At 41.0% G+C, this 23,583-nt stretch overlaps 3 protein-coding genes across 3 annotated transcripts; 1 reads left to right on the top strand and 2 right to left on the bottom strand.

Moving 5' to 3' along the window:
• Positions 1-4,738: 4,738 nt before the first annotated feature.
• Positions 4,739-5,144, bottom strand: LOC117137264. The gene is given in 3 exon segments (XM_033298627.1): positions 4,739-4,791; positions 4,794-4,998; positions 5,061-5,144. Coding segments are annotated over 2 exon segments (240 nt in total). The 5' UTR covers positions 4,981-4,998; positions 5,061-5,144.
• An 8,001-nt stretch (positions 5,145-13,145) lies between these two features.
• LOC117138157 (transportin-3) lies at positions 13,146-15,204 on the bottom strand. Its single transcript, XM_033300035.1, has 2 exons — positions 15,110-15,204; positions 13,146-15,059 (listed from the first exon to the last, which is right to left on the bottom strand). The coding sequence occupies exon 2, from the start codon at positions 14,988-14,990 to the stop codon at positions 13,230-13,232; it is 1,761 nt and encodes a 586-aa protein (XP_033155926.1). The 5' UTR covers positions 14,991-15,059; positions 15,110-15,204; the 3' UTR covers positions 13,146-13,229.
• A 7,861-nt stretch (positions 15,205-23,065) lies between these two features.
• LOC117138081 lies at positions 23,066-23,234 on the top strand. The gene has a single exon (XM_033299906.1). The coding sequence runs from the start codon at positions 23,074-23,076 to the stop codon at positions 23,182-23,184; it is 111 nt and encodes a 36-aa protein (XP_033155797.1). The 5' UTR covers positions 23,066-23,073; the 3' UTR covers positions 23,185-23,234.
• The last annotated feature ends 349 nt before the right edge of the window (positions 23,235-23,583 follow it).

The following is a 23,583-nucleotide window of genomic DNA, read 5'->3' as shown; positions in this document are numbered from 1 at the left end:
AACTGTTTGTCAAATTATGGATATTGAAGGCAAACAAATAAAAATATTTTTGGCAATGTTAAAATTTTGGTTTAATATTAAAAATGTTTTTTTTTCAGCTTAGTATTATTATATTAACGTGGCTAGTAATACTAAATAGCAAATGGAGCTTTTTTAAGTGCTGTGGTAACCGACTCAGCCCAATATTTATTGCATCTTCAGAGGAGGATTTGCAAATCATTAAAAAACTGCCAACTGCTAACTTTTAGCACTCTCGGCCTTTCCTCGACGACTTTGGCCAATTAGGATTACGGGGAGCATTTGAAATACCAGCGATTAGTGGGGTTTTTTGAGAAAAAAGCTTTTGGCCAACTTTTCGCTTCAAGTGGCTGTCAGATTAAATTTTTGTATAGCCTTCAGCGGGCTAAGAACTGCACTTCCAGGTCACGCGCAACACCACCACAATTGGCCACAAATCTAAGCCGAATCCGGGAGACTGGGATCCAAGGAGTCCCAAGCTAGCTGATGATGATGAGCCGGTGCCGAGGGTTCTGTCTCCTGTTGATCGTCTGGGTCTGATTTGCATATTTGTCAATTTACAACAAAGAACTGCAACGTGGCCTGCTTACATATGCGACACGGTGTTCGAGGGTCCGACGACCCCTGGATTTGAGCAGACTGCATCCTGCGGTCAGCTCTCCGTATTCATAATCAGCGGATAGTTAAAGAGAGAAAGGGAAGGAGTCGACGAGAAAGGGAAGATTCCGGATAGATGGGCAGCCATTTTTGTCTTTTACCCGCTTGCGGTTTCCGCTTCCGTTTCGCTTTTTGTGCGACTGCAGCTTCCCATTTTGGGGCATGCCTTCAATTTCTATTACTTTTGCTGACGAATTTCGCTTTGAGTCCGTCTCTTTGGCCACGCTTTATTACTTTTTCGACAGCAACAGAGAGAGACGGCGAAGATTCGGTCATTTGCTATGCATGTCGCGTCTCAATGCGAAATTTACCCTTCCCGAAAGGGGTAGCTACAAAATATGATGTGCCAAGCTGGACAGCTCGAAAAAAATATATTGTTCTGCTTTTGATTTCTAATTCAAATTCATGTAATTCACATTTATTAGGCTTTTAAATTTAAAAGATGGAACAAGAGCGTCATTAATATTATTTATTTTAATAATTAATTTACCACTTTATTTCTATTTTGAAATTGCAAAATGTAGTGCTAACAGAGTTCGTTGGCAACAGTATCTTACATCTTCACTCTTCACCTAATTTCCAATGCATTTGCTAACCATTGCGGCATTCAGTGTTTCCTTTGCTGTCCTTTTGGGTCCTGCGCTTGGCTTTAATAAGAAATGCCGTCTCAAGAAAATGGGCAGACACCTGCTCCACTGGTACTGGTGCTCAATGCATTTTTGGAGTGGAATGCAGTCAAAAACAGAGGACCGACAAGAGTACCAGTATCAAGGAGATGTGATAAAAATTAACGACTCCCCGGGGGGTGGCAAGGTGAGATGATGGCTGGCAAGAGGGTGCCAGTCAGCGAAAGTCAGTTTTTAAATTTTTAAACATTTAATTCCGAGCTGAGGAATTTTATTTGATTTAAATATGCATTTTCTGCTCAAAGAGAGCAACCCAAGCCCAACACCCTTGGCCACCGGCAAATTGAATCCGCATTCGAGAAACTATTTGTGGAAGGCACACGGCGAAGGGCAAAAGACAAAAATAACTACATAAATTATTTATGCAATATCTGAGAATGTGAACCCGGCCAAGTTGAAAAGGAGAAGGAGAAGGGAAAGAAGATCCTGTGCTCCTTGTTGCCATTTTTATTTGCGCTCTAAATGCTGCAACATTTTGTTTACGGCCACTGAGGAGCAGAACGCTCGTTGTTGCCTGAACAAATGCTAATTTGCTGCAGATATGAGTGTGGCAACGTCAGTATTTGGGGCAGAAAGGTCATCAAATAATCATATTTTATTTATTTTTTTTTATTTATTTATCAATAACATTTATGTCTTACTTATAAGCACATTAAATTTTAATTCAAATTGAAATAACACTAACAGCTAAATTCGCTGAAATTAAACTCGTTTTCTAATCCCGTTGGACTGGAGCTCAAGCACGTTTCAGTTCAAAGGATTTTTCTATGAACGCTTTTCCAATTTAATCAATTGAAATGCACAGTGAAAATAAAATAGGAAATTGGTAATTCTATTTCATCTAACCTACCTTGAGCCTGTGGTAGCTCCCGCGAATCACATTTTATTCACATTATTGTCTTTGTGAAATTCAAATAATTTATAGTATGCGCTCCAAAACTGCATTACAAAAGCTTTTTAAACGAAGCTTTCCTTACAAAACTCAAGCTTTTGTCAGCTGCCTTCTTTGTTGATGCAGCTGCAGCTTTGCGCCTTTTTGGTTTAATATGTAAAAAAATATATTTAAAAAATATTTTACAAAATAAATGCTTAAAAAAACTGTATCATAAAAACACTGAAAATAATATTATAAAATATTCCATTAAGCAAACTAATTAACCACTTGACTTCATATCACTTTGCACAGCCCACAAGAGTAGGCAACAAATTTGAGGTCTTTTATGTGAATTATGCCACAGAACAAGCAGCTGTTTTGCAACTGAGAGCAGGAACACGAAAGAGAATGCGAGTTCTGCGAATGGAGAGAGAGGCAAGTGAGCTTTTGCAAACTTCGGGTTTCGCTGCAGATTTAAAGGGTTTCACCATTTAAGGGCATAATAAGCTATATGTAATATTAAATAAATATGATAATCAATAAATATTTGACCATTTTATAATTTAACGAATCTAGATAGTAGTAAACGAGTTAAAGACTTAACCTTTTTAGTGAATGACTTATGTTTTTTTCTATATAAGCACAATACTTTGTAAATATTATTCACGCGGTATCTGCCAGACGTCACAATGTCCGGCACTCACCCTTTTTGTTTATTTGGCTTGGCACTTTGAGGCCTTTGCTTTTTTAATTTAAATGTTAATTCGCTTGCATGTGCATGCAATGACCCCCATTCTTCCATCTTTTTTTGGCGCCGTGAACTGGCATATTTTTATAATTCCTGTGGCTCAAACGCGCTTCCCTTAGCCATATGAGCATATATGCATATGAGCCAACAGACTGACGCCAAACTTAAATGGCTGAAATATTAAAGTTCCTCCCAGGAAATAGCACTACTTCCATCCACAGATCCCACTCCATCGTTTCTCGATCTCACTTAAGTTTTTATATCCTGGCTCACACACACGTCGCATTATTGTGTATTTGTCTTGGCCGCCGCAAATAAAGACGGTCTAAATAAGCGGTCGGCACTCACAGCCAATGAAAGGTAAGCGATGCAAAAAACACAAGCAAAAGTCTTTTCAAAAAACAAGCTAATTATTTTTTAAATAAAAATAGAGTTAGTATTATAAAAAAAAAGAAATATCTGAAGAGTAAAGATTTTTTGAAGACAATCATATTTTGTTTTTATTAAAAATAATAATAATGTAGAAATACTTTTAAGGATCCAACATTTAGCGGGAAAAGGCTGTTTTGGCGGCTCTGCAAAGTGGCAAAAAAGGCCCGAAGACGCATCCCGAAGTCACCCGAACTTGAACGCTATACGTGTCCTGGCGAAGAAGGAGGAGTAGAGCTATATCTTGTTCTTATGCCGCCTAATGGGACGCTACCGACCGCTGGTCTAAATGCAAGACGTCGCAGCAATGGAAACGGAATGGGTATGTGTATAGGAATGAAAGTGGGAATGGGCACTGGCTGAAGGAGAGAATTCATTAAAAATTAATCCAACGAGTGCGAGGTATATTTGGATCCATTCCCATATCCCTCCGCTCTGCCATTCTTTGTTCCTGCTGTCTGCTATTCAATTACGTATGCCACGGCAGCCATGAAAATGACCTGCAACGCCGTCGTTGCCCCACTCTGCCCCGCCCCCTCGAGCGTAGTAAATTCTAACAGCACTTGGGGCTCACCTCTGGCCACCCCACTCACCTGGTCCAATCCACCACCCAATACCCCTCACAGATCGTTGGCTGGCTGGCTGCTCGGTTGGTTGGCAGTTTTATGTGTTTTGTCTTCGCATGCCGCATAAACGGAATTATTTACAATTTATTTTTACCTGAGCTAAGACCCCAACTACACATGGAGAAAATATGCATAATAAAACAAAATAAAATAAGCTCAATAAGCTATTTATTGGCAGTAGAATATTAACATCTTATGTATATAAAACTATTTACTCAAACTGCACTGATTACATTTAACTAAATTTATGATATATAAATGTACAGTAAAAATGTTCTCAGTGTATGAAAACGCAAGACGAAGATGAAGCAGGAACCAAGAAAACCCGGTGTGGAAAAATAGGGAACGGGACAGTGACAGCGGCAAGTGGTGGCATTTGGTTGCCGCTTGTTTGTTTTTGTGCTATTCAAAATGTCTTCATTGCCGGACAGAAGATGCCAAAGGAGCTGACCGAAGAGCCAAAAGGACGTGGAGCCACGCCGGGGCAGAACTCCGCTTGATTGCCTTTAATTTGAAGATGAAAAGTCTAGAAATGAAACTGGGACTGGGCACTTTTAATTTAAGCCAACAACTCGAAAAGGAGAATGTTCTCAATAAAACAATTTAAATTGTTTCGAAACCGTGATGCAAACAAAGCTGTGTTATACTATAGGCGGCACTACAATTAAATTCCTTCAATCAACGAATGTATTTGGTTCTTCTAGCGCGAGAAGTCTTATTTTTCAGAATGTTTCCCGATTTCTGCTTCAGATCGCTTCCTTTCACAGTTCCCCATTTGGAGCTCAATCTACACCACATCATTTGACCAAAGATCATAATGCCCGACATCAAGACACTTGGTATGGGGACATCCGATGAATGCGATGGTTCAGCCTCAGTACTTGAGTACTCTATGGCACTCGGAGGAAAAGCACCCATCGTAAAATTCAATCCATCAGCCATTGTTCAAATGTATTGTAACTATAATATTATAATACAAGAATAAACATTTGGTAAATCGTGTTCTTTAAAAACCAACTTACATTTATTATATATCCGGGCTTATAATATCAATAAAAACTATAATTTGTTTTTCAAAGCTTGCTTTATATATCTGTGAATAAAATTTATATTGACCAACAAAATAATAATACTGATAAATATATAATAAATTTTGTATAAGTTTATCACAGAGGGTAGAGTGATAATGGATGGAGCGACGCTCCACAAGTGTTGCGTGTCTAATTGAATGGCTTCTAATGCCAATGCAAATCGAATTGCAATCGGGAGATCCACACTACTCACTGGCAGTTTATGCCAAAAGCCGAGAAGTCACTTTGCATAAATTTTTGGTGGCTTAAATGCAGAAAGCCAGAGTGCACCTAAGCAGATATTAACGCCAAGGATGGCAAAGGATGCACCACTTGAGCACTCAGTGCCGTTTTCGTTCTCGTTCACGTTCACGTCCTCGTCGTCCTTTTGCTCATCATAATCATCGACATCATCGTGCGGCACTCATAAGCATAAGTATGAGCATGAGCGATGATAAATCATTAGGGGCAACGTGTTGCGGCCAACTTGACTTGACAGCCACTGTAGCACTCGCCGCGTGGAGTGGGTGGTGAATAGAGTGGGTGGTGCAACGGGTGGTGCTGATGATGCAAGTCTAGTCAGTCCCTATTACTCTGATCTCTGACATATTTCGGCAACATTTATCCTTATCCATTTCTTTTGGACATAAATATTTAAAGCAATTTTAGCTTTTTGATCGGAAAAAATCGGAAAAAGATCCATTTTATTAAAAATTTTTGTTTAAACTTCATATTCATCTCTTGTGTCATAGGACACAGCTGCATTCATCCATTAAAATACCCCTTTCCTCAAGTTGGGCTCTCATCGACGGCGATAATTATTAATGCTCACCTCAAGTTGGCAAATAATGATATAGTGCTCGATAGACACTCATCGCATATGTGTGTGGCAAATTTATGGCTTGTACGTGTGGTATAAACAATTGGGCTGTCCAGGTTGCCCCAAGCAATTTTCGAACCCGAACCATTTTGCACAAATACTTGGCCATCTAAGGTTGATGGGTCTACGATACGGCGTTCAGGGCCCAAATGCATTTTAAGCGGGCCTTTTCCGCTTCAGTCTTCCAACTGCAATGCGACGCTCGTTGCAGAAATGCAAATAAGCTAGAAATACTTTTCGCTTTCAAAACATTTGCATATATTGCGCTTATCACTACGACGGAAAAAATATTACGTGACGTATACGCAACAATGGGCTAAATATTCTGCTGGTACTATCGATTATAGTTCAAGTTTTCAACAATCATTTCGTACAAAATTGGGGTCAAAGGTTAAAATAAAGAGAAGACGATTAATAAATTAATTGCTCCTTTGAAAAGTTTTTCAAAAATCAATTTACTCACTTACAACTGTGCGCATAAAGCCTTGAAGTGTTTTTCCATCATTAAGCGCTCCAGTAATTAATCAGCGCGCAAATGCAAATTACTTTTCCGACTTGACGTTGCAGTATTTGTTCCTGTTCTTGTTATGGCCCTCGTTGATTCTGGCTCCTTCAATTGGTCTTGAGTCGTGCTGCTAACTGTGCTAACCGGAAACGGAAATGTAGCTTGCATAACAAATGAATTTCGCTGAGGGGTGGCCTCTCCGCTCCTTTTGACAAGTCACCAAGGCCCGTGCCATTGTTCTGCCAACCCCAAGTTGTTCCCATTCTGCGAGTTTCTTTGCCATAAATTGCTTTTCCACATATTGCTCGGGGTTGGGATGGTTCGGTTTGCAGATCCTTTATTGAAAGACAACTGGTGGTGACAGGCCTCATTTCGGCTCTAGACTCAAGACACAGCTAGAGATTCCCTGCGGAAATGACAAAAATCGAGGGTACAACCATCCCAAAATGCAGCATGCAATGAGAATTGCATTTTCCTGGGCAGAAAATTTATGAACTTCATTGCCATGCGTCAAATAAATGTCAAAAAGTACGCGAAAAGTGCGGCCATTAATGCAAAAGATCCGTGGGACCAGCAAAATTCCGTTGAAGCTGTTCGACCGCAATAAAAAATTTTTCGCAAAAATTTCCGCCTTGTTTTTGCAATTTTTTTCCGCCAGCTGTTTGTTTGGCATGTTAAACACAATTTTTTAATGAATTTTCACGCCAGTCGAGTGTAAAATGCCTGGACTCCGACGATGGGTCTCTGACTACTTTTAAAATGCCATAAAACTAAAAAAAAAATATAAAAATTATATTCCCTGTGCGGCAGACAAAGTGAAAAAAATTGTTTTTCAAAAGTTTCCTGCTGAATTTCGCGATTGTTGCTGCTGTTGTTGCTGACCATCATTTTTCTGAATGCCTGTGCCTGTCTGCCTCAATGTCTCCCTTTCCCCCTCTATTTATTATGCCTGTCCCTTTCTGCGGGCTTCGGTGATGTTTTTTGTGTGAATTTACCAAGACAAGGCATCGGTGGTCGGAATGTCCTAACAGGATAAGTGGTTCAATTGGCTCACTCAATGATTTTGCTATTTCAGTCCATAGACGAGAACTTTTAACAGTATAGAATATGTATGTATGGATGTGGGAAAAAATTAGTTCGTTTTCGGCAAACTAAAATCTAAACGTAAACGTATTTCAAAACGTGAAACTTTTAGAAAATTGCTGGATCCTTGGGATTATAATATCCCTTTTCCGTAGGGCATTTGGCATTTAGCATTGATAGCTTCCAGATATTCATCTTCCACTCACTTCGTGTTTTACTTTGTACTTTTTTCTGGTTTTCATTTCGATGCTTCAAGCGCAAGCGACAGATGATAATAAAAAATTTTATTACACACAAGCTCATCCATTTGACTTAATGGCGGTCGGAATGTTGCAGGCTTTTAATGTGCGTCATCACGATGGGAGGTGGAGGAGTGCGGAGCCGGATCGGGAGAGGGGTAGGTGATTTCCCGTCTAGGTATTCCGCAGCTTCTGTTTGAGCTGTTGATTGTTTAATAATTTTTATTTTTGCCTTTGCGTTTTTTGGCCTGCGCTCTTCTCAAGTGGAAGTGCATGTAATTTCATTTGCAATTTGCATTTAATTTTTTTTCAGCAGGCGAGAGATTTGTGGGCTGCACTGATTGCAACAGTTGGGGAAAGCCAAATAAAATAATTTGTTGTATATATGTCCTGCACTCCGCCTCCCATCGCCCAGCTGACACTCAATAAATCAGCGAAATGTGCGAGCAAAATAATAATTAATGGGCCGAAAGGGGGGTAAGAATGGAATGATGCATGAAAATTTGTGAAAAATTACACAATTTCCGCACACCCAATTATAATTGCCAGCGAACCGAAATGAGCATTGCACTCTTAGTATTCGGCACATGTAGAAAATGAGTTAAGTGTTGGCCATCCCACCAGCGGAAGCAGACAACACTTGGCTTAATTTCTATGCTCCACCGACTGTCCGTCTGTCTATCTGTTTGTCTGTCGGGTTCTCCGCTTTTCCTCCTTTGCACATATCCCTTCTTCATTGGCGGCGCTCATCATCATTTGGCAGAGCCGCATGTTCAATATGATTCGTGACATGTTAGGGAATTAGTGCTATAGCCCCACTTTCAACATTCCAACATCCACCACACACCGCACGGCCTCCACTGGATGGGTGGGTTCACCCAACCAACCAAGAACACCCAGGAGCAGTCCGAGTTCGAATTGCTGGCCACGTGCGCCACATGTTTGTCATGCCAAGTGGCGCCAAGCGGCCTCATTAATGTGAGTTGCTTTAAGTTTTATTTATTTATTATTGGACTTTTGCCGGGTTGCTGTGTTTTTCTTTTACCCAGCTCACTGGCTTGATTCCCTCTTGTTTTTCCACGGATTTGTGCTAGCTAATTGCTTTTTGTTTGGTCCCAGGATCGAAACTAGCGCGTGGAAAATAAGTGAAATTCAGGACTTATTTCGGGGTGATTTCGTGATTTAGTGGTTCGGCAATTATAAGGCAAAATTAGTAAAAATATCAATAATATTATGTGCTCTATAATTTGTTAGACAATGTAGGAGATACGTTTGGGTTCTGATTTTAACTTAAAAAATATAGCTTACAATATTAAAATATATAACATTTTAAAAATATTTTTGACCTAACGACAATATTGTAATTGCCAAAACTATTATTTCAAATCATACGCAAGAATTCCTCTATATCGGGTATACGACGTGTGGTCGTCGATGAAACGAAGGTAGTTTTCCCAAGCAAAACAAACTAGTTGTTGCCAGCTTTTCTTGTTTACAGTTTGCATTTAACAGTATTGCGACACGAAGTTTGCGGCGTGTCTGGTTTTGTACACAAGTCCCTGGTCTCTTATCATGTTAGTTGAGGCTTTATTGCCCAGAAATAGTGGCTCAAGAAGTATTTGGTTGCATGCCCCGGTGTCAGGTCTCTTCAGCTCCCCATACTTTTCCTTAGTGTTTTCGTCTAATTTGTAAAATTATTCGCACGTACTTTCTTATTAGTTTGTTTTGCCTTGTTATTTTGTTGCCAGAAAAGCGAAACTTTTGCGGAATAGCAACTAGAATACATCGTTCCGGCTTCAGGGTTTTCAAAATATGCATAAAATATTTTCAAAATATTTTTAAAGGCTGAAATTAGTTTATTATTATTTATTAAAATTTATTATGAAAATGACTTAAATATTGTAGTCTTGCACCATGAATATTATTTGGTATTGCTATCAAATAGGGCCCGCGGCAAATTTAGATTTTATTTGTTTGTCAGAGACCAGCCGCCAATCGACTGGATCAAGTGAACCGTTAAAAAACAAGAGAGTTGGAAAACCTTCAGACAACAGAAAATTTCCATTTATCAAGCGGCATAACAGCGACATTTGATCAAGATATTAGCAAATGTTCAATTTATTTAGAAAAACCGCTGCGGCACATGGCCCGAAAAAAGCCGCACACACAAAGAGGAAAAACGAGTGTGCTGTGCTGTATGTGTGTGTGTGTGTGTGAGTGCAACACGGTAAAGGAAAAATCCAAACCCAAACCGAAACCGAAAAATGCAAATCGAGCTGGGGGAATTAGTGACAGCCGAGCGGAAAGACCGACTCCACTTTCAGTTCCAGCTCTGCCCTTTAGAGCTTTCCCAGTGTGACATTTGCAATTGACAGTCGCATCGAGTTGAGTTTTCAGTTGAGGTTTTCCGTGGGTCCCAAGGTTTTCCGGGCTGGGAAAGCGGGCAGCAAAAAAAGGAAAGTCAACTGCAGCCTTTGCTGCCGTTCCTTCTTGCTCTGCGACAATTTAAAACTGCGAAAGTTTTAAATGTTCGCCTCGCTCCTTTTTATTTTCAAGTCTTTCCACTTCGTGGTGCTTTTTCCTTGCGGCAAAATGTCAAACTGTGGCCAAAGTTCGCGTGCAAAATGGCGTCCCAAATGGGCGTGGCAGGGGCAGAGGGCGCAGGCTAACACGTGTGCAGTTTTCCGAAATATTTCCTTAAATTCGCCCATTTTTTGCGATTAATTTGGCCGGAGACGGTCGTTTTTTATGCCGGTTAAGATACCTTGTGCTGCAGTGTGGTATGAAAAACTTCTGATAATTTGGATTGCAGTTAATCATCATGTAATCACTCGTTAATTACCATATAAAGACATACACAATAAAAGAATGTACAGCAATAGAAACAAAAAAATTATTAAGTAAATTGCGGCTTAAATGATGTCATGTATATTTTATGTGGGATAAGTCTAAGCAATTTAATATTAAATTAATATTACATTTCCAGTCGACATTTTAGTGCATTTTTTGCACCAGCAAGGTTGTACTTTTAACATTTAGTTTTTATTTCAAAAACCACAGTGCCATTTGGGCAGGTGAGAAGGGCCCGAGCACTTACTTTTAATTAGCAAACAAAACGAACATGAAATCGTAAATGAAATGCCGCCGAAACCGCCGAAGAGTATGCAAAACTTTTGTTATTGTCGCCAAATAAATTTCGACAATGCGCCGGGCGTGGGCGAAATGGGGACTGTGTGGGCGTGGCTGGTCCAACAAATTCGCCAATTCGAGAAAATGAGAGGGTGAAAAACAACAAGCGGCTAACAAAAAGTTCCACCGACAGCAAAATTATGTGGCGTCAAATGCGGCGCGTCGCCTGAGGGAAAACCGCCTGCAACTGTATCCTTCGGGGGCGATCCAGGAGGTGTGGGCGTGGCCAGGTGCTTTTCCCACCTCCACATTACCTTCAGCCGCGTGGTGCGGTTGCCGTCGGGCTGAAATTTATGCTGCTGTGTGAAATTTTACGCGACAGGTGGAAAAATAAAAGCAGCCGCACAAAACTGCAGCAAAAAGTTGCATGCAAATTTCTAAATGGCGAAGGAAGTGCTCCAAGTCTGTCTGAATATCCTGCCTTCTCAAACCTCCACGCTAGCGCGAATAAATCCACTTAAATATTTAAAAGGACGAGGCGAAAAGGTCCCCGCGGACGAGGGCAATCCGGCCAAGTTCCTTCAGCTGCCCGAATATCCTTCTTCAGCACTTGATTAGCAGCACTTCCATATTTCTGCCAAGTAGGGTGGTTGACATGGGGTTTCCATGTTAACACTTGCCCACAACAACTGTCCTCATTAGAGAGAAGGGTTCCCGCTCGTGACTGGCAACGTAAATCATCAATTAAAACAAATTTTCCATTTGGGGGCAATGTTGGAAATTAATTTTTAAAATGAAATGTTTTCGTAAATTATGAGGGTCACTTGAAGTGGGTCTAAGTGAGATGAGTGCGATGGCCCAATGAGGGGTGTTTTGGCTGGGTTAATATTGAATTTTTAAATTGCTTATGAAATAAACAAGAAATTATAAATGGGCAACTTAATATTGCATAGTCCAGAAAACGTTTCGATATACCTTTCTTTTAAATTGCTAAATAGGAAATAAGCAATTGAAATCCTTGATCTTACCATACAGTTCGAACATATCTAAAAATATCTCATAATTGCCAACTGATTCCGAATTTGGCCAATTGCACAACCCGCAACATTACGAGTGGTAATTGCAAGTGGCAAGCTCTGATAACCTTAGATCTGCTGCTTGATTTTTCTGTCGGTTCCTGGAAAACGTTTACCCAAACCCCAGGCTGCACCAATAAGTGGGGGGCATATAAATTACGGGAATAAAAACTGAAATTGCTGCAAAAACAGAAACACACTTAAAATGAACACACACACACACAGTGCAGAACGTTCAACAGCAAAGCAAAAACGGAATATTTATGAACGCACCACGCGACGAGGGAAAGCGAAAATGCGCCAAACGAAATTGTGGATACGTGGGAATGGGAATGGAAATGGAACCAAGCAAGACCAACGAACCAAGTCCAAGTCCGAAGTCCTGTCTACCCTCTCCTGCACACTACACACACACACACAGACACACATGTAGATATGTATATATATTTTTCCTACTGCCGGGCAATGTTTGCTGGCAGATAAAGCAAATGGCAAAAGTGTTTTCCACGCGCGATCGATATACACGGCGCCAGCAAGGCGGGACAAATTTTCATAGTTCAAGTGGCGCCTAGGAAAACCCAAGCCCACCACCGAACCCACCAGCAAATGTGGCCAAAGGCGGGCGGCAGTAAAAATGCTGCTCGGAGAGAAATAAATGCGATAAAAATTATTGCGGAAGTGCGCAGGCGAACAGAGTGAAGAAAAATTTATAGAAAGGAGCAACAGGAGCAGGAGTTTGACGCATATTCTATGCCTTTTTGGGCCCACTCTGTGGCACCTCATCATCGGCCGGGGCCTTTGTGTTTCGGTTGAATCATCGCCAAGGACGAAAGCAAGAATTGATATCACGTGTCAGTCCGACGTCAATGTCACTCAGTCACTTCCGTCCAAGCCAAAGACGGAGGACTCCTGCGCCCGGATTGGGTGGGCATAAAAATGCCGAGCTAAATGAGCCACGGCTTTCTCGGATCTGATTTTATTTTACGATTTAGGCGTGTGTTGGCCTTTAGCTGTTGCCAAATTAGTTAAGAAAATTAACTTGCCTATTGGCGTGGATTGTCGTTTTATGGCATTCGCCTAGAAAAGCGACATGGAGTTGAGTCATGTTGTGAATTATCTCTAATTTATACGAGTCCCAATATGCTTTAATTATCAGAATGTTTGGAAAAACTTTAACAAAATATAATCTTAATAGAATTGGCCTAAACATTAACAACTATTGATTAGCAGCCTGTGACGATTTTCCTGAATATCGACAGGACACTTGAGCCAGTTTATATTGAGTATTGACGTCTTTGCTTCTAGGACAACCGCCGCAGGTAGTTCCCTGATCAAAGTACAGATGCTAAACAAAAGATCACAGCGCTCGCTCTCCTCCAAACGGAACTCGTCCACCATCATGGCCAGCTTAACTAGGTAATTCCAGTGGGGCATTAGAAGATTCAGGCGGCAGTCGATAGCCGACAGCATTGGGTCCGCGCGGCGCAGTTCGTTGACCAGACAATTCCAGATGGTCTCGACACTCACGGCTTTCGGGATTGAGATTAGCTCAAGGATCTGCAAGCGTATAAAAGGCTGAGGGCAATCCTTTTGAAAAAGGGTCTTTAAAATGTTTAAGATTATATCAGTCCGATGCTCCTTAAAGTTTCCTATCAGGTGTCGCAGGAAGAAAACACCAGCTTCAACTTTCGTCCAGGGGCTCTGCTCATCTACCACGATACTGGACAGTTTCTCTATGGTATCCTCATCTATCATGTGGGCCATATCCAACAGGACCTCGCCTATGAGTCCTCGAAAACGTTGCATGTGTGCCGACCCTGGTGGCATCATGAATTCATAACTGGCTGGCAGGGCAGCGCGTGGAAACAGTATCTCCACGAGCCGCAAGAAGTACGGTTGATACACAGCATACATTTGCGGATCGTCTTGGAGACACACTTCTTCTGAAATCGACGACCACATACCCAAAGAGGCTTCTATTACCCCTAATGGAGACTCTTCGGCTACAAGTAACAGAAGCTCGATGGTTGCTAGTCGTTCGTTGAGTCGTTCAGGATTCGTCTGAGTTAGCTGGAAGTGTGTATGGAATAGATTTACAAATATGTTGCAGTAATTTTGCAACAGTGAGCGTTCGCCCATAGCTCGTTTGAATGCCGGTTTCAAAGAGATGACCGAATCGGCCAAACAGCTATTCAGTTCATTTCTGATCAGTGATTGTTCAAGCAAGGCTACAAAAAGTTCTGCCGCCTGCAAATGACCGAACACCACCGGGGTAACCAGAATAAATTCAGCCTTTATGAACAGTCTGTGATGCAACACTTCGTCGGGTGAAAACATACTAAATTTGGTCCATGACGCGCAAACAGCCAGACATTTTGGCAAGGCATCCTGTGGTAAGTCCGGTCGGTGTAGAATTCCTTCCAGCACATCTAAGATATACGGAGATTGTTGTTCGAGTGTGTAGATCACAGAATTCAATTTCTTCGCTTCCACCGGAAGATTCGATGGACGAGTCTCCTCGGGAATAATCTTCAGGACCTCCAAAAGTGCCATAACGTGTTGGGGTTTTCCAGACAGCTTTCGCACAAAGTCTTGTAGATCGTAGTCCCACTGTGAAAACAATAGCCCTAGAGCTGACAGGCCAACTGCCAGCTGCACAATCAAAGAGTTGGAATCCCTCATCATAGCCGCATATTTAAGGTGATCGATCAAGGAATTCTTTAGATACGTAAGCTGGAACTTTTGCAGCGAATAAAAAGATTGCTTTATTTTCTTGGCCAAGCTCATTGCCGCAAAGGTGAGGATGTGCATATCGTGAGGTGGCCTGTAGGATAGTATTTCCTCAGCTATAGTCCACGTGTCATTCGATATCTGAAAGGCGGCCAAATATTCATTGGCCAATGAAATGTTGCCCGAGCTCAACGTATTAACCGCATCTATGACACGTTCTTTTGTAAATTCTGCATTCATTTTGCGGATTTGTTTTAAACGAAACCCAATTAATTTTAAAGAAAAACCAAATAATAGCCTAGAAAGCTTCTGCAAAGAGAATATGTCATTTTAAAACAACAGTTTCGGCAACAACTTACCTGTTAATAAATTAGTCTGTGAACTGTGAGGTAGATGTGAGAAATCGTATTTCATTGTTGAAAATCGTTTCTAAAAACGAAAATTGACAACAATGGAAAAAGTATAGGTTTCGTTTGTAAATTTTAATGTTTTAAATACTTTCAAGCAAATCATAAAATTTAAAAAATAAAACAATTGCTAGAGTCATTATTGATTTCAAGACATTAAATTTTGAGTTCAAGTAAGATGAGTCAATATTGTCATAACGCTACTTTTTTATTTTTCATACTTGAATAACAATAAGTCTTATCCAGCCAAGCAAACTATAGACTTTCCAAGAGTCATTCTGGGAAATCTTTTTTTAAATTAGTTTATTTATTAAGGCATACGGGGAAGTCATGAAGCCCCTTTGTGTCCTTCTTATCTATTAATTCAGCCCATTTTGGGCTCGCCGGCTAACTATAGTTAGCTTTTTCAAATTTACAGTAATTTAACTAGAATTACATAACAATCACATATAACAAATAGGATTTAAGATAAGCGTCAGCTTCTGCGGACCCTTGTCAAAGGAGATCGGGTAATGAGATCCCTCGGTTGCCTTCTATTGAGCCTCCTTGGTGGGCGAGATCTATTTAGAGCGCTGGCCAGCCGATTTCTGTGGCGCTCCAGCCTGTCATGGTATCTGCTCGAGTGCTGGTTTATTTCGTCGAAAACCGTTGCTAGTTTTAGGTCTCTGTGCAGAGTGGTGTTTCGAACAAACCACTCGCAGCCGGTGATAAGTCTTGCTACCTTATTTTGAATAGCCTGGATTCTTTTGATTTGGCTGTCACATGCCAAGCCCCAGATTTGGCACCCATACTTCCAGTTTGGTGCTAAGATCTGTTTGTAAATTGTCAGCTTGTTGGATAGCGACAATTTACTGCGCGAACAAAGTAGCCAGTAGTGCTTCGCCACCTTAGCACGTAGGCGCGTTCTGATGTCGGTCACATGCTTGGAAAATGTGAGTCTGCGATCCAGAAGCACTCCAAGGTACTTTGCTGCGTTCGGCTGTGGTACGGGGGCTTCCTCGATGTAGACGGGCGGTGGCGTTCTCCGCTTTAAAGTAAAGCAGACGTTGTTGGACTTACTGCTATTGATGCCAATGTTCCAACGTCTTGCCCATTCCGAGAACCGGTATGCAAAGTCCTGGATACCATCGGCTGCGTCGTGCTCGCATCGGGACCTGTAGGTGACGCACACGTCATCGGCAAATGTGGCCAACATAGATTTCCCGTAAAGGCTTACATCCGGCTGCGGCATGTCGTGGCTATACAGGCAGTAGAGCAGGGGGCCGAGGAAATCGCAACCTTGGTCCTGTGCGGCAATCAATTTTCCCAATAAATGCAGTGCGTTGAGACAATAAAACTCTATGAAATCTATATAAACAAGGGACTCGAACCCATTGTACATATAGATATGTGTCCAGATTGCCGCAACTAGCGTTTGCCCAGCTCAAATGTTTACCCTGTCGTCTCGATTCGCAGTTCCAGGACGCCTCTCATCACGCACAAACGCACAAATTACAAGGGGTTGGGCGCCATTTGGGGGCGGAGAGGTGGAAAAGTGCCTTGACCAGCGCGAACAATAAGCAATAAAATTATATGCCATATTATACATACATATACACACACACTCGCCCAGCTATCCACTCACACTTGCGCCAATATAATTTTGAAATCAGTTAAGTGTTGGCTTTGTTCGATCGGGCATTCAAAGGCAGTCGTGCAGTTAAAACAAATAGTAGTAAATATATATATAGTATATAGTAATTATATTAATACTTATATATCCATTAAAAAATATTGTTGCTCATTTCTGAATATATTTTCTTTTGAAACGCAGCAACACTCGATTAAATATCATATATAGACTTGAATATTCGAAATTTGATAGCATTTTTCGGTGCATTCCAATTCCAAGTCCATCCCATCCCAGTCGAACTTCTCGAACACCCCTCGTTCTGCGGGTCCTGTCCTTTATTGTCGCGCTGTGCTGTGTGAGGAGTACATTAAATGCGCATCATAAATTTCATTACATTATTATGGCGTTGTTTGCGACAACAAGCGAGTGGCGTTAGCCGGATTCGACTACTTTATTGGATCGCCTCCGCACTGCAGCGACGTCAAATCGCATAAATAAAACTATCCGATTCTATTGTCTATCCATCTGCCAACAGTCTCTTGGCTTTATTAATGCACTAATTATGGGGCGTGGGGGCACGCCCACTGCACTGCATTTTGTCAACATTATTTATGATGTTGCCGGTCGCCAGCCGGGTTTTTCCCGAAAATTTCCTCCAAGGATCTACAAGGCACACGCCTTTATTTTGGCAGGCCAAACAAGAATGGGTAGGTCAAATAACCGAATTGCGTAGGAAAATTATTGTGCCTCGCCAAAATTTAAACAAAGGCGCGGCTGTCCTCGTTGTCTGGGAAATTGATTGCTTGGCACTCGCCAGCGACAAATGGCAGTGAACTTATGTCGATAGAGCATAAATATGAACTAAGTGGGTCGATAAATAGAACAAGGGGTTAAAACCTCATGTTGAAAAGCCCTAATCTAGCAAATGGTAAAGAGAACGAACGAAACTATCTAGGATCTATTTTTGTGCGGCCAAGAAAACACTTTCACTACAACCTGCAGCTACATGGGGCAAAAAATTGCGAAATGTTCCGCAAACTGGAGCACAAAACTTAATTTGCAGCCAAACATTGTTACGCTGCAGTGCCATCGAGAGGGTCAGACAACCGCAAGAAAAAGCCAATCAAGCTTACAAGCTGACCGCTTACATGACAGGACACCCATAACAGGACCCATAACCGAACTATAACCCCACTTTAATCCCCCTTCCGGTCGACGAAGTAAAGGCGAAAGTAATTTGCAAGCCACTTTGCAGCGCCACAAAATGGGGGCACTAAAAAATAGCTGTAGAAATAATTGAAAAATTTGCACTACATAGAAAATCGAATTATGAGGAAAGTGACGTCGGTGCTGGAAATATCAATTAACAGAAAACAAGAGCAAAACCCTATTAAAACCTTATTTATCCTGGCCAAAAAAAAAAATATAAAAACAGTGGATAAGCAGCGAAGCCGGCTATAAGGAAATTATATGGACAAAGTTAGTGCAAACAACCCTGGAGTCGGCGAATCAAGTTGAGGGACTGCAGCAGTAGCTGCAGAATTAATTGCTTTATATGGCGTGATAATTTATTGAAGCCCACGATGACCAACATGGGAGCAAAGGAGAAGGTCCTGGCCCTGGTCCTGCATTATCCTGCCAGGGATAACACAAGTATTATGCCGGCAACGAGGCGTAAGGGTCAATCACATTAGAGACATGCGATTCGAGGGTGGTTGGACCCGGACTCGGATCCCTGCGTTCCACCTCCATCGTCCTGCGTCCTTCGTCCTCATCCACTGTCCTTGGTCAAGGGTTGCCCTCTGCATTCTGCAATCTGATTATGTGTGCGGAGGAGGGTCGGGTAATAAGTTTTTCCCCGAATAATAAACATGCCAGAGGTATTGTGTGTTTGCCGTGATGTTTGTGCCACAACGGAAAAATATGGTAAAAGCGTCTAACTGTGTGAATTACGTAAGTTAGACAAATATTTGATTTGGGGAGATGATAAGCAGAAGTCATCTTTGGCAAAGGCATTTTAATTGAGTATTTTACATGGTAACAAGTTAACAACTTGGCTTTGTCTGAGTTAGAAAAAGTACGGGTAAAAGATTTATACTAGAGAAACATAACAACGTGTCTAATATAAACTATTTTAATTACCACCTATATGCATAATATGTATATTGCTTTTATAGTGTATTCGTGCATCACCAACATTTGAGGCGATACATTTTTTGTCATGGAATTATTTCGCTTTTACCCCAGCGGATTTACGCACTGACGACCGAGGGTCTTTTGTCGAGCTCAAAGGTATGGTATGAATATAATCAGCGCATTCAATCGACTTAATTTCATTATGAATACGGAGGCAGCTAAACGCTGCCCTCTCACTCAGCTTGTGCCATGATTTTCTTTCGCCGCTTGGCCCAAGCCGAGCTCATAAATAATCTTGCCAACTTGTCGGACAGGACACTCGCCGGTAGCGACGGCTTTTCCCCTCTCCACCAACGTGCCGGATGCCCGGTTTCCCCGTTTTAGCCACCAACAGCTGCTGGCTGCTCGAGTTGCAAGGAAGCAGCAGCTCCTACCACTTGGGCTGCTTTGGCCGCTGTTGACAAACAAATATGAAACTAATCCTTGGTAATTAGTGCGCCAACTTTTGCTGCATTTTGAGCCGGGAAAGGACACAAGGACACACGGACGGGGACTTGTAGTCGCTGCTGTCGCCGCTGGAGAGGGACTTGCGTGCTGGTTGCTTTTTCCGTATCTCAGTTTCAGGCACACTCGCAGAAAATGTGAACACTTTGCTTAAAGAAATTACGAATTATTTATTGCAGGTGTGTAACCAGATGTTCGCGGAAATCATAGTACCGAATTAAAAAGAAATAGATTTTGAAGTAGTATATATCTAGATAATGAGTTTATAGGTGATTGTAAATCAAATAGGGACTTTGGCACTTATTTTTCGCAGTGCACTCCTAGCTCCTGGTCATAGGAAGTTCGGAGATTCCTTATGCTTTCTGCTTTTTGCGGTTTTCCCGGTCGCATCTCGTTGTATATTTTTTTTAGTCGTTTTTGTGGCGATGTCGTCGTTATTTTTATTGGAAAAGTTAAGCTTGTGTTTTGATAGGTTTCAGTCGTAAAGGGATTAATTAGTGCGGACTTCGCACCAGCGGCACCGCCAACAGGATAAAGCCAGGCCAATGTCTGGCGGTTCAAGCTCAACATGCCGCCTCGTGTCGCAATGCATAATAAAAGTTAAGCTGAATTGCATAGTGTTTTCGCATGAAATGGGATGCGGAATCGAAACGGCGTGTGAGTTGGCTTAATGAGCACATTTTGAAAGGAAAGCGGTCTTCATTCTAACTAACTATGTCGGTTACTAAAGGTAATTTCATCAAAGAAAGGGTGGTACATATGTGTTAATTGAATATAAAGAAGATTCTTACCTTCCACTTTTTTGATCGACTTTTCTATGCTCCACTTTGTCATATTCAAAACTGCAGCAGCTCTTGTTTTTCTACCAATTCAAAACTCAATTACTTACGAAATTTCGCAAACAATTCTTCATCTGACCACTTGTCTTCAGCGGAGTTTATTAATTTTATTTACCCGCGACATTTCTCAGTTGAAATTCCAATGCTGCAGCATTTCGCGCTGTTTTTGCAGACGGCTTGCCTCCTTTTCTTATCTTTTTATTATGAACTGCAGCGACAATTTTGCTAGCCATGTCAGCGCATGATTTACGAGGCCGTGGCGTACAAATGAAAATTGTAACAAAAGGCGGCCGGGAGGGGTTCTGCCCGGACAGACAAACCTTTTTTGTGGCTCTGAAGTTTTGGCCACAAAACAGGAAACGGAAATGAGTGCGCAGAACGACGATGGCGACATGTGAAATGTGTTTGCCACCAAAGAAGCACACGAAAAACAAAAAGCACAGAAAAAGCGGCACCAGCAAACACATGCAAAATAAACGGGTTCAAGTGGCGCTCGTAAAAACTGGTGGTGGGCTATGTGGGGCAAGGGGGTAAAGTGGCGAGGGGGCTAAAGCCAAAGGATAACTGTTGAATTGCTGGCCATAATAACAAGGCAGGCGAATCCCATGTGTGTCCGTGTCTGCCCTCGTGTGGGTGTGTTTGTGTTAGCCTGTCGCGTAGCAACTTGTGGCTAGCTTAATAGCAGTTAACAGCAAGCCGGCAAAAAGGGGTTGCGAACGGGGGTCAAAGGGCAGCTCTGCGGGTCGCCTCTACACTCGTTCAAGTGCATGAAGAACGAGCTGGCACAGTGTTAACTTGGTTAATAAATCCCATTTATTTATTAAGCAGCCGGATGCCAGCAGCGGTATATTATTTGAAAAGCTTTCAATGAAATAAAAATAGTTTTACAATAAAATAAGCCGGAATTATTATGAGTATTTCTTCTAAAATAAAAATTTGTGGAAATCATTCGAATGTATCCTCTGGCATAAATCAGCTTAATACCAGCATGCAATGTGAATGCAAAAAACTTAGTTAAAGGCATAAAACAGAACAAGAAAGTGCGATTAAGTCCAGGAACCAACTCCAGCAAAATCCTGTGAAATAAAATTCAATAGAACAACAAACGAACCGCGTGCTGTGAAAACAATCCAATCAATTTATTAATTAAGCAGGCCACTCCGGCCAGAGGAGCGCCTGAAGTACGACTATATATATATGGAGCTATGGTATATATAGTCAGCCAACCGATTGTCTGTCTTGGTGGAATGTGCAACCCCACTCAACCCCATCGCCGATGGTGTGCGTCTATTTGTCTAGCTTTGTGCAATGGATTTTTAATGTTTTTCCGCCGGACTCGTCGAGTGGGTGGACAATAATGTAACGCATTGTTAAGTCCGCTTGGCACTTTTCGCACGCCAGCTGTGTCCGGCTGGAAAAGTGGGGGAAAACCCCGAAGGAGAGCCAGCTAAGCTGCGAAGGAGCCGGCGAGGAAACGGCCCAGTCTTTAATGAGCCCCAAACTGCAATTACGCAAAACATTTGCCGCACTGCATGGCGTCGTCTGAAATAATTTTAATTGCGTTTTGCTTTTTATTTTATTGCATGTGGCGCCCTAACGATTTCGTTATGCTGGAGTAAATTAAACTAAAACTGGATCCACCAAAGGAAAGCCATTAAAAAGGAAGACTTTAGTTCAATGTAGCAACTAAAACTTTAGTTGTAGGTGCTTAAAGTGTACATATGCTACATTTATCTTTGTTGCTCATTTATTGTCTAGCAATCGTACATTAAAGGAGTAATAACAATTATGAATTATATAACTTCCGCATTAGTGTTGTTTTTCTAGCTGTTAAGTAATTTATAACTAAAAAAAACATTTAAATACATTCTTTTACACATAATAACCCTAACGAATTGAGTTTGTTCTTCTTTCAATTTCTGAACTATAAATGCTTCAGTTTTCCGAGAAACGTTTCCATTACTGGTTGAAGAAAATGAAGCTGGCTATTACCTTATTAGCTGTTTGCGGCATTGCGATGGTAAAACCACCTAATTTTGCTACCGCTCCAACAATGTCTACATTTATAGACCCAAGTAATTTCGACAATGGTTTTCTTGTCCCGGGTTAAGTTGGCTTAAAAATATATATAAAAAATACATGTATATATAAAATAAAATATATTTGTTTCTTATTATTCGAATTCTTAGTCCTAAAAATTACATGATTAGAATTATGCTGTTTACAAAATTATAATGTCAATGATAAATTTCCTATTATGAAGTTAATATAAGTTAATAACTACTCTGTTTACTGAGGTATAATTTTTAAGACACATTTTATTCTAGGTGTACATTTTGGATGTATAACTGAAAATTCCACGTTATTAAGGTAAAGTTATTTCTTAAGTTTTAAGGTTTTGAAATTAGTCTCAAAACATATAAGATGTGGTCCCTAATGCTAGAATAGAAAATTCGATTCATAAGTTTTAATACAAGACCTATTGCCAACATAAAACTATTCATAAATAAATAAATATAAATCATTATCTTAAGAGAAAGCTGAGTTTAAAAAACCTAATTTATTGATTCTGTGCAAATAGAGCCACTTTTCTAATTAATTTCTAAAAAAAATTTCAGAATCTGTTAAAATGAGGTTAGATTAATTTGCAGACATTTGTATTGATATAGCCATGAACTTTATTAGCGCTTTAACCTTATGGATGTGTTAACTAAACAGTTTTATTATAACTATTTATAACCGATTGGTTAACTGGTTGTTAAACTATTGCCAATCCAATTGTTCACACTTGACAGTTGCCTTAAGCATATAAAAGCCCATTTTCCATGGAATACCCATTCAAAATGAAGCTATCAGTTCTGATCTCAACAATCTTAGGACTTGCCCTCGGGATGGCCTTTCCTCAACCAAGGGTTCCTCCATTCTTTGGAAAGTAGAATACAAGCTTATCTATCGCCTTTATAATAAATATATTTAATTATTTGTGCGCCAAAGGGTTTATTATTGTAATAACAATAGAGTAATGTTTGATTGGTAACTATCCATTTCCACTCACAGATGAGTACGTACTCTTGAGCTCGGGGCAGCAATTTTTGTTGCACGTTTTTGAGATAGTTTTAGACAACGCAGGCGCACTGGGCCTCACTCTTTTTTTTGGGTAGTAACTCACTCAAAATGTAGTTGGCTTTTTAAGCTTGCTATTTGTAACCCTACGATTGGGGATGAATGCAGTTGCAGTTGAAAGGGGTGCTGTGTGGCGACCGAGGGGCACGGATAGGTGGGACAATTGCAGCTAATTGGCAATAATCAGGCATCGACCATAAATTGGCGTTAAC

This window comes from Drosophila mauritiana, chromosome 2R, assembly GCF_004382145.1.
Source record: "Drosophila mauritiana strain mau12 chromosome 2R, ASM438214v1, whole genome shotgun sequence".
Taxonomy (NCBI): domain Eukaryota; kingdom Metazoa; phylum Arthropoda; class Insecta; order Diptera; family Drosophilidae; genus Drosophila; species Drosophila mauritiana.
The sequence above is the reverse complement of the archived record's forward strand: the minus strand, read 5'-3'. Positions and strand labels throughout refer to the sequence as shown.

Coding starts and splice junctions, on each gene's coding strand:
- LOC117138157 (XM_033300035.1), bottom strand. CDS start 14,990: ATGAATGCAGAATTTACAAAAGAACGTGTCATAGATGCGGTTAATACG.
- LOC117138081 (XM_033299906.1), top strand. CDS start 23,074: ATGGAATACCCATTCAAAATGAAGCTATCAGTTCTGATCTCAACAATC.